At 30.6% G+C, this 12,052-nt stretch overlaps 1 protein-coding gene across 5 annotated transcripts in view; it reads left to right on the top strand.

The window, feature by feature from the left end:
* Nucleotides 1-11,838, top strand: part of LOC129219338 (F-actin-monooxygenase MICAL3-like) — a 178,598-nt gene extending 166,760 nt beyond the window's left edge. For all 5 annotated transcript variants that reach the window (XM_054853702.1, XM_054853701.1, XM_054853700.1 and 2 more), the window contains 3 exons: nt 2,367-2,715; nt 7,370-8,151; nt 10,972-11,838. In XM_054853702.1, coding sequence (XP_054709677.1) covers nt 2,367-2,715; nt 7,370-8,151; nt 10,972-10,974 — 1,134 coding nt within the window. In that variant the 3' untranslated portion in view covers nt 10,975-11,838. The remainder of the gene's footprint in view (nt 1-2,366; nt 2,716-7,369; nt 8,152-10,971) is intronic.
* Nucleotides 11,839-12,052: the final 214 nt, after the last annotated feature.

Here is a 12,052-nt window from a genome sequence, read left to right as displayed (position 1 = left end):
TATACAAAATCGGCTAATTTTGGAAAAAAAAAGAAAGGAAAAAAAATCCGCACTCTTGCGATGCTCCTGCAAGCGATAAATAATTGCTACTGCCAAATAAATATAATGGTTGTTTGTTTTATCACAGCTAATTAGCAGCGGTGTTGTTGTAAACTTTTCTGAAAAGGCATTGGTAAGCACTCCCCCCCCCCCCCCCCCCCCCGCTCATGTGATTTAATAAATAAGAATAATATATATCTGCGAAATGAACTTAGAACTGCAAAGGGATAGTAAGGGTGAGGAAAAAATATGATTGCTTCAGATAGGGTTACCAACTTCAAAACTATCACCACTTAGCGTCTGGCGTTGAACCTTTATAATGACTTGATTAGAAAATATTCTCATCATTTTGTCGGCTTGTCAATATTTCCGTTTTTACGGTGCAGTGCGATGTTTAATTGTTATTTTGGGAGAAAATTATATGGATTTTGATTTTTCGATGCTAACAAGGATGAGTAACTTTAAATAAACTCTTTTAATTACCGTTTTTTTTTTTAGATGTACATTTTGAAAAATGCAATCTTTTAACATCCGATATGAGGATCATATTTTGTTCTTTTTTCAAGCTAACTTCGCTTTATTAGGATTCAAATAAATGAAAAGTCTCTTTATTTCTGTTGGAACTCTCATTTCAAGTTTTTAAAGCAAAATTCCATTTTCTGTTATGAGACAAAAATTAAAATGCTGAATAGATGGTTTATTTTATTTTATTATTTTTTTTTTTTTTTTGGGGGGGGGGGGGGGTCAACTGTGTCCGCAGATATTAATGATATGTTATCATAGGACTCTAAAATGCAATTTTAAAATAATTTTATCAAAAATATTTCTTTTACAAGCCGTTTTTATACTTTTGATGCCTTCACTTTGAGAATTGCGATCTCTTTGCATCCGCTATGGGAAGCCGATTTTTCGAATTTTTGATGATTATTACGCTTTGTTAAAAGGTAAACAATAGAAATATCTTTTTATTTTTGTTAAAATCACGGAATTTATAAGTTTTAAACGAAATTCTGTGCTTTTTAAGAGTGTCTTGGGTCAAAAAGTTGAATGCTGAACCCTATTTTGAATTTTGTTTTATTTATTTATATTTTTGTTTCAATTATTTTAAATATTGTACAGAAATATATCTAGTATAATTTAACCTAATGCAGAATGGTAGATAAATGTTGATACTTGAAAGAGCGATGCCCCCCCCCCCCCCCGCCAAATATCAGAAAAAAAAATCCAGAATGATTTTCTCGCCATAGAAGAGGAAAACACTCAACTTTAAGTTTAATTGATGTAGTTTATGCCATCTCTAAATTCTAAAATTTCGTTTTAACAAAAAAAAATTTTTTTTTTGACTTTTTTACAAAATTAACTCATTTTTCACAAAATTATTTGATTTTTCACAAAAAACGGACCCTGTGAAAAATCCTGGACAGACCCCTGATGTTACTCATGTTTCTGTAACATATTAGTTGAGATAAATTTTTGTGATTTATATGTTTCATATCTTGCTATTTATTATATCCCAAATGCAATACTTTGCTATTTTTTTTATTACTGGCTGTTATTACGCTTCTACTGTATATTGTTAATCTGTATAGCACAAAAAAAAGAAAGAAAACAAAAAGAAAGAAAGAAAAAACATTACCTTGATTCCTTTTTGTTTTCTGCACTTCTTTTAATTAAAAAAAATAATGAGAAATTTACAGTTTATTTTTCCTTAAAATAGTTCTTTCTTACGAAGTTAAAGCAATACTGTAAAACTATGCAATCAAGTACTAAAATGCCAGTCTGGGAAGTGCAAATAAAGTGCCTTAAATACTTTTAGTTGTTCTAAGGTCCTTGAAAATAATTAGATAAGCCTTTAAAACTCTTGTGCAAAGTACACTTCGATTTTATTTCTTATCTAGTGTAGTATTCGATTTTATTTCTTATCTAGTGTATTTTATTTCTTATCTAGTGCTGTAAAAATTATGAATTGTCCAAACAGGCAGTATTTTCCTCTCTTGTTGCCTATTTCATAAATCTGTACACAATTTCCATTACAATTCAACAACAATCCAAGTTCTGGAGGAAAAAAAAAACCTTAACCATGCCCAAAATTGGTCATTTTTCCTATGGGAAAAATGTTATTTTTACTAATCAAAGTTTTCACATTGATTGATAAATGCAAATTATACTGCATTCATCAATCACTTACTTTACAAATTAATTTTGATGCCTTTTTAGTTTTTTAGTTTATACAAATAAAAAAGGCAGTGAAATTTACATGTAAAGTTAAAGATTTTATGAATGCAATGTTTATCATGTATGCTAATGTGCAAAATATTATGCTGCAGGTTGTGTTTAGTGGCATGTCATCATTAAAATCTCAGTGGGAAACTGGTTCTGTTGCTGCTACTAAGGAAGAGCGTATTGAGGAGAAAAAAGAGGAATTGAATAAGCTAAGACAACGTATGTGTCTTGGTCGATCAGAATCCATGAAAGCAGTTTATGAGAAAGCTTGTCAAGATACATCAAAAGTAACTGCAGGCCGTACAGATCCAGTGGATTTAGGCCGAGAAGTAAAGGCTACTAGAATTAAGGAGAAGTTTGAGAAAGGAGAACTTGTCAGTGAAGTGGAGGAAGAAAATCTTGAAAAATTTCGCAAAGAAAAAGAAGAGGATCTTAGTGTTTTTACTGAGCCAGGTAAGCTGAATAATTTTATTTTTCTATTTCTGTTCAAGGGCTAAAAGCTACTTTTAAGTGGAGGGATCACTTGCCTGCGAGCTGTGTGTATATGGAAAGATTTTTTTTGGAGGGGGGGGGGAACAATAGCAATATTATTCGACTATTTTGCCTTTTGAGTATTCTTATATTTCTGTTCAATGTCTCTGAAACCTCACAACTTATCCCTTTGTCCCAAAAACTTGCTACTAATAACACCTTCAATATCAAGAAAAAAAATGAAATTGATGTAACCAGTTTTTTTTTTAAATTTTACAGTTGAACTCTGTTAATACGATCACGGTTAATACGAAATCAAGGCTAAAATGAACATTTTGTTAATTAAGTTTTGATTACTATTGAACTACATCAAAAATGTCACAGATAATACGTAGAACAAAAAGTAAGGTTCGATTAATTCACGCCTTTTATCATAGATAGTAGTGTAATAATTTGTTTTCAAAGTTAACAGCTTACAAGATTTTTCCTCCTGCTTAAGTAAAAAGTTTTTTATTGGCATCATTGTTTCTCAAGCTGTCAGAATAAATAGAATTTGCAATACCATTTCCACATTTAATCAAGAAATTTCTGTAATCAAAAATATACTTTTTAATAACAACTTCCCTAAAACTCTGGTTGAAAACATTTGCTTAAGTATAGCCTTTGATGAACATTTCGCTTCTTTTGAAACCGTTCAACTGTGTAAATGTATGATACAACCGTGACAAACCATTTTTTTGGATCGCTGGGGTGGAAGGATTTTACACGTGGAAAATGGACGACTGGCATGTTTTTGGATTAATCTCTTTGGATATGGACTTATTTTTTACTTTTACGTTGATAACTGGAATGAAAGTTAAACATCGGATTGGTTAAAATTAATCTCAAAGTAAGATAATTTTGGTTATTGGCAGGTACTGTCCCGTGGATGGCTAATTATTTCAGAACTTGTTTTCCTAATTAGTGGAGGCGAAAGCCCCCGCTTTTAATTTTAGGTTTGAGCTCTTGTTTATTGTTAATAGTTTAACATGTGGTGCATTTGCCCAATAATACTCTAATTGCATGTACTGGAGCTTAAACACTCTCTTTTAGTTCATAGTTAAATTTTTTGGTCTTTTGACCATATTTATTGAATTCTCCAAGGCTGATGAGCTCTGGAGTCATACTTTGTCTTTTCCTATCAAATAGCTGTTTGCAATTTTGTTTTTTCTCATCTTTTTTTTTATATAATTTGTTTAATATTTGGTATTTGGCTTGCATATTTTATATTTACTTGACTTTTTAGTTTTGCTGTGTTGCACATCTATGGGCTTTTGGTGTGGTCTTTTCAATATTTTTCACTTTTATTATTTATATATATATATATATATATATATATTATTTTTTTTTTTTTTTATATATTCAAAATATCCAAAATAAGAATCTAGAATTGTAAAACGTTACGATCGACTCATCAAATTAGATATATACTATGATACATAGTATCTTTATGCATAATGAATGGAACAGTATTTACTAATAAAATAGCGAAATGTTTCATGAAAAATTGTACTTTTAACTTCAAATGATCTCCAAAAATTTTAAGGTCAAGCAAAAAAAGATCTGAGAATGTAGTGGGGAGGATTAATTAATACTTAGACTAAATTCAAATGGGGCCTTCGTGGCTCTATGGTAGAAGCTTAGCTTTATATGCCAGAGGTTGTGGATTCGATTCCCGCCGCTGCCCTGGGTGTTATTTCCTTTCTCTGTGCTGTAAATCTTTCTTTTGTTGTCTCATCTGTTAATAAAGAGGTCCAATCTTTCAAGGCAATGGCACCAATCTTTCCGTCGTTGTTTATTACGGACACGCCAACAACAACAACTACTAAATTCAAATAGAATTTGATTTCAGATAAATGTCAGCACAGATACAGTGAACACAGCAAATCATCTTTTTCCAAAAGTGCTCTGGAAAAAGAGCCGTCACCGACTTGTCTGAATATTTTTTGATCAAAAATTTATAGAATATTCTTAAAACCATACATAATAATACTTAAAAGGTTTTAATAAATTTAATCAAACCATTTTCTAAAGAAAAATTCATAAAGAAGCAAATTTCTTGACGCTTAAAACCCTACCCCTCCCTTAAATTGTTATAGTAACACACTGACAGATCTAAAAAAAGATTTTTTTTTTCATTTGTGACTGTCATGTAGAGATGAGTTTGGGCTCATTTTTTAGAGCCCGAGCCCGAGTGATATTGTCTCGGACCAAAATCCGAGCCCGAAGGAATCTTTCTTGAATCTCTCTGTTAATGAAAAAATTTTCTCAAAATGCTCCGCTTCAAATGCATTTCTGTATGACATATTGCAATAGTAATTGCAAAAAAAAAACGCTATAAGCGTTAATTAATTAATTTCTTTTTTTGGGGGGGAGGGGGAAATTTGACATTGATTGAACTGATTTAAATGTTTCTTTCATTTTCTCACAGTAGGAAAATATTTATTTGCTTTGAATTTGCATGGAGATTGGTGATTGAATATCTGTGCTTGTGCCCGCCCAAGCCCGAAACCTATTTTCGGTTCAAGAGCCTGCTTCGGGCTCGTACAGTCGGGCCCGGGCTGAGCCCGCCTCATCTCTACTGTCTTGTATTTCAAAAAACTAATAAAAATAGTCCAGGACATGTATATAACTCAAAATCAACAATTTTTGACGTGGTGGACACATAGTAGGAGGTGGCAAGGTTTGGGCTAGGATGTGGACTTGTGCGATTCCTGCAACTTTTTCTAAAATCCCACTAAATAAAAATTCCTCTGCAAGCTGTTCCACTAATCACCTTTAGCAGACAGATGTACCATAAAAAAATCGTAAATTTTCTCATCTAGAATTTGTCTATTTTTCATGTTCTTTTTGAATAAATAGTTAATATAAAGGATTTTACTGAATGCTTAAACACTTTTTGGAACTCTTTTGGTCAGAGTGGGAGATCCCACTTACCTTACTTTTTTCCCTAGTGGAGGTTGGAAACTTATGTTTATTCCAGATATATACAAAGGTAATAAACCAATTCAGTGACAGATGATTATTTAAAGGGTTGTGACTATTATTTGATTTTTATAGTTTAAAATAAATGTTTATGATGTTTTGCCTTACATTGGAATTTTACATGCTCAAAATTATTTAAAGAAAAAAAAACACTGAAAATGCTTTTTTTTTTTTGTAATTTTATTTCTTAAATCCTTACAACTTAAGTGTCTGGCTGCCCTAAACTGTCTGTTTGAATTTTAAAAAATATATTTTTTATTATTATATCTTTTAAAAGAATAGATTTTTAGAACTTTTTTTCGACATTAATTATAAACAAAGTAATAGCCAATTAAATATAGTAGAACCTCATTTTTCGGATCGCCAGATTGTAAACATCTACTTTGTAACCTTTTCGAAAAATTTATGTTCGCATTCATAATTTAAAATTATGTGTAGCAAGAACGTAATTATAAGTGCAGCAAACATTTGCTTTTTATTTTGATCTCTTAAAGATAAAGTGTTTGCCTGGCCGTACTTCATTCAAACCTCGCATGTGTTTGAATCTGAAGATAGTGGACCAATACGATCATTTATTGAGAAATGATGTGAAATATTATCTTTTTATATTTTAATTTCTTGTAAGTTTTAACCAATTCTATATATTTTTTTTTACAAAAAACGTTTTTTCCTTATAATGAAGGGTAAGTTAACTTATTTTAAAATTTGTATTGCTTATTACCTATTCTACCCGGATTTCTGACTATCTGGATTGCTTTTGGTCTCAAATTTGATCGGATAAATGAGTTTCTACTGTACCCCTAAGTGATATCATAAGAACCAGAAGTTTAAGTTAAAAGACCCCAAGACCAAGAAAAAAGAACATATATGTAAACATATTGACAAGTGAAACGTGTCAAAACAAGTCAAAACGTGTATAAGCTACTAACATGGCCTCAAAAACTGTCTAAAATATTAATATTAACATGAGAAATCTTAATATAAGTTTTCTAAAAGAAAAAAAAACACCATTTTTTCAATATTTTCATTTACATCAAATCTCATAACTTGAAAAGTTTTTTACCTATTAACCTGTTTCTTTCAAATAATGCTTTTCATATTGCTAGTTATGGTTTGAACTAGAATCTAAACTCTATGTCATTGTTTACAAAATTTTACATCTATTTAACTGAGAAATATTGAAGGATTTTTGGTGTAAAACCTGAATTTCAATCAAGTTGCATTTGTTTTTAAAATTTTGTGACTGCTATAAAACTTTTTGTTCAGAACACAGTAAGTAATATAGTAACTTACACTAGAAAAGATTTTCAAAGATATTGAGCTAAAATGAGTACAGAGTTTGATGTGAACTGTAACATCAGGTTTTATTTTTTGCTCAAATTTCTCATTTAAAAACACTTATATAAAACTAACTCTATATTTTTTGTTGGTTTTTCCAATCTGTAATCAGTCTTTAATGAAAAAAAAAATCAGTTGTTTGCTATTTAATTTTTTTTTGGCAGAAATGTACTCAGAATGTAAGGCTCCCCATGTGTTTATTTCAGTTTGTTGGTTTATAGATATTATATTGTTTACATATTTTCATACAATTGACTAGCTTTTACTTTTTCAGGTATTGCAAATGATGCTAAGAAGCTATTTAAACAAATTGACGCTACTGTAAAAACAGCCCCTGTTACGATAAGATCTCCTAATAAATCTCCTGTTAGTGAACGTCATTTGAGCTTTCATTCTCCAAATAAAGATGTTGATGTTATAAAATGTAGTGAACCTACTGAAAAAGAAGAAATTCATGTTGATACCACAGATGTTACACAGCGGTTTAAATTTTTTGAGAATTATTCTGACTCTCCAAAAGAAAGGAAGCGTTTTCAAATTACACCTCCTAGGGAACCAGTTAAAGAAGATAGTCCTGAAAGACAACCACCACATGATCCTAATGTTGTTCGGTCTGTTGATGTAGTAGATGATATACCCTCAACAGATACTGCACGTAGAATGCTAGATAAATTCAAACAGCTGGAAAAAGAAGCTCCTTCCGTTCCATCGGGACCAAAGCCATTGAAACGAATTACCCCGCCTCGTGAATATACCAAAGTAGATGAAAGTCATGATTCATCTCCTGAACCTGAAAGAGATCCAAGCATTATCCGATCAAGTTACAGAGTGGATGATGATATTGTTGTAGAGGCAGATAAAGCTAAAAGTTTAAGAGCTAAATTTGAAAATTGGGATACTGAATTAAGGGAAAACAGAAGAAACGAAGAAGAAGAAGAAGAAGACTTCCTTCCTCAAGTTGATACTACAAAAACTCTAAGGGCAAAGTTTGAAGCTATTAAAGAAGATACTTTAAAGCCCATTGAAAAACCAAAGCCAAAAGTGAATAGATTTATTGTAAGTATTTCACCTTTAGAGTATAAAAATCTCTCTTGAAATATTTCATTTTATGTTTAAAATAGATGCTCTTGTTGTTATTTGAATCAATTCTCGAATAAAATTTATGATTTTAAAAGAATATATAAATCACTGGAGCAATGATCAGTTCAAACTTACAAGCCTAAATACATCTGTGTTGAATGTTTTATTATTTTAAGACTTAGATATTGTCACCTCAAAACAATAGTTGAATATTTTACTGTTATTCCTGGGATTCGATGTCTTACTATTTGCTCTGAGACTATGTAATTTAGAGCCACCTGTTACACATCATACATTGGTTTTACTGTGCTTTATCATGAAAAACTTTTATTTGATAGGTTCTTTATTAACCTATTCCCTTTAGTGTTTGTTGAGGAAATAATGTCACAATAAACAAATTTTTAACCAATAGCATTAAAAAACAAAATTTTTAAAGGAGAAGTTTTTTTGAAAACATATTATAAAACACATTGAAATTACACTGCTCAGCAAAAATATATGCCTTTTTTAAATGCTTCTGACACCAATTTCAAAAAAATGACAATTTAAGTTTGAAAAAAAATCTATAATATTTAGGGAAACGATGAATGTAGTTCAATAAGAACAGGATCTATTAGTGCATCCTGAAATTCCCCTGGCGGAGGAATAACCACAGGTGCAACAAAGGGAGAACAAGCTCATTTTCTGTCAAACCTCCCAGAACCCGTGGTTTTATTATTACTGCCAGTCTTTATGAGGCAATTTGTATATATGCCAGGCAGGGATGGTGCACTTCCTAAAATGTCACAATGCCCTCAAAATGAGGTATGCTCTAAAAATTCCAATGGTGGTTTGCCTCATGAACAACCCCGCTCTTAATGAACTCCCCGTGTAGTGACTTATGATTAATTCATGATCCACTGACTAATTATATAAACAAGCAATAAAAAAGGATTTACAATCAAGGAGGTGAATTTATGCTTTAAAAGATAATTATGAAAAATATCTATTTTAGCAATCATGAGTTTTGTGCATAAACAGGTCCCTGGTTACCAGGCACATTTTTCCAAAATATTTTCTACACCAAGTCATTAAAAAAATTGTTTCGAAGATTTTCTTGTGAACATTTTCTGATCAATCCTTAAAACATTGCAATAAAATTAAATACTCAAAATTCATTCATGAAAATATAACTCAATAGCAAAAATATTTTCAAATACTTTTATATACCTTTAAAAAAAAAACTTGATACACGTTTTACGTTATTTATAAATGCCATACCACAGAATTAAAAATGAAGCTTCCAATTTTTATCAGTTATAAAGTTCATAATAACATGTACGGTTCATCATAATTTTAAAATTACATAAATTATTAAACTTCAAATAATATCATGCTAGTTTAATCATGCAATCAGTTTTTTGGAAAAAGTTATTTTTATACATGAACATATGACTGCTTCTGGAACGCCTGGAGCCGAAGGCTCCTAAATCCTCTGTATAATAATTTAAAATTAAAAAATGTTTAATGTTAGAGACACTTAGTAAAATTTTGAAAAGATAGATAAAATAATATGAAGTGAAAGCATAGGCCAATTAGTAATCTGATTGTACATACAGTGGAAGCTCAATTTTACAGTGTCCTTTTCATACGCATCCCGCTTCTAAAGACATTTTCTGTTGAAATATTCCAGATTTTACACCACTTTTTCAGAAAATCCACTTAATATGTTTTTCTTATAACAAATGAAGTAAAGTTTCCTGTACAAGATTTACATAAACTTTTTTACTGTATAAATTTGTTTCTTAGCTGTTTGCTTAGCTATGAATGAAGTTGTTGTTGTTGTCGGAATGCAACTGGACTAATTTTCTTTCTTTAGGAAAATATCAAATTTAAGCGGTATGCCGAAATTTTTATTTCGGCTCCCGATTTTACGTTTTCCTGCTTGGTGCAATATTTATCACTAGTCTGATGGAATATGTACAATTGGGGTTCCACTGTAGGTTTTTAATTAATTTTGCAACATTTTGTTTAATTTCGCCTTACCTTTTAGCTTTCTATTAGGCACGAGTATGTGTTTAACATTTAATATCAACTTCTTTCCACTTTTAAGTATCTTCATTTTTATAAGAACTGGAGTGAAATAGAAATGTTATGCTATTTTCTTACTAAACTCTTTAGCATGTTTTCATAAACTGATCTTTCCAGTGAGAAAAAAAATCATTTGCAGCTTGTTTAGAGCAGTCTAATCTTCAGATTCTCTTGTTTGAAATTCATCAAGTTCTTCTTAGTTGTGGAGTTGATATTGGGCATAATTTGTAACTTACTTCATTCTCAAGATCATTTTGAAGCTATACCGGGGCGTTTCATGGGAATGTTTACTGCTTAATTTCTTGCAAGTATTTTGCTGCATGTTTGATTTGCTTTTAAAATCCCTTTCTTCCAAAACAAAAGCAAAATAACTAACTTAATGTTCTCAGTAACATTACATTTATTTGCTTATGTCAGAAATTATGAACTAAAAATCCATTTTGGGAATTAGGAGATGAGATTGAAAAGCAAAGTACAAAGTTTACTTTGTTTTCTCAGCTTTCATTGTATTCAGCTTTTGCTTCTTTACTGGAGCTGTTTTCTGATATCTAGCCTTCTTCTCAATTTGAATAAATGTGGCTAAGGATATGTGCATATCGTTGAGAGCATGTCTGCTAACTGCATGGAATATCAAAAGAAAAAAGGATGATGGCAGAAGATTTGCATGGCATGAACTAATTTTAAAAAGTTATAGTTAAACTCTATTAATTTGGTATTTCTTTTTAGTAAATGCCAAGAATTTCTGTAAATCTGAATGAAGTGCTACTGAAAGCGATCCATGGAGCATAAGTGTTGCTCAGTCATCCATCTATTGACTGAACTCTTGCTGTTTATTGATGAATGCTGCCTTGCTTATATATCAAGGTTTACTCTGAAGCAGGCAAATGCATTCCTCTTCCATGCCATCTGCCATGATGTAATCCATCAAGATAAACTGTTGATTCTTTTTGTTCAAGTTCCTTCATTAGGACTTATTCTGACACATGCTTCAAGTATAATTCCGATGCATCTGTAGCAAGCATTCAAAAGAGCTAATTTCGACAAAACGTTTTCTTTAATTGTGCCAAAATGTGTTGGAGTAGAGCTGTATTAATTCATTCTTTTAAAACTTTCTCAGATGGACTTACTTTCCAAAAAGAAAAATTTTCAATCAATTTTAGCTTTTTCAGTGAAGTAATAAAAGTACACAAAAATGCATATGTACAAATAATAATATTTTTTTCTGTTTATGATTTTAAAAAGTTAATTCTTCTTTTAAAAACAAAAAGAAAAAAAGCTTTATTTTTTTGTTCGTATTATGTGCTGTTATAATTTACATGCTCGAATCCTGAGGATAATCTTTATATGTTGTGGAGAAATAATGAATTGTACTGAAATGTGAGGTTTGCATTGATGTGCTGAATTTTTGAAACATATATAGTGTTTCATAATCAACTCTTACACATTTTTTGGCCTTTTTAAATTTTCTATTTCAGGAAAATATTTTGTGTTAATGAAATAAACTGTTAGTAGCAATTTAAGATACTGATGTTTGATTTGTATAATTTTTGTACACCTGGCAAAAAAAAATAAAATTTTTGAAAAAAAAAAAAACGTCTTCTCCTAATTTTTTGCCAAGAATTGGTTTTTGCCGACAGTTTTGTTTATTGTATTGACTAAAATGGATTTATTTAATTAAATAGAGAACTATAATGTGTGTAATCATAATGGAAAGCATCTTGAATACCACTCATTGGTATTTATAATTTACAGGGTTAGCATAAAAGAATATCTCAGTTTTAAAAATTTATTTTTCATAAACTATTAC

This window comes from Uloborus diversus, chromosome 3 (assembly GCF_026930045.1).
Source record: "Uloborus diversus isolate 005 chromosome 3, Udiv.v.3.1, whole genome shotgun sequence".
Taxonomy (NCBI): Eukaryota; Metazoa; Arthropoda; class Arachnida; order Araneae; family Uloboridae; genus Uloborus; species Uloborus diversus.
The sequence above is the reverse complement of the archived record's forward strand: the minus strand, read 5'-3'. Positions and strand labels throughout refer to the sequence as shown.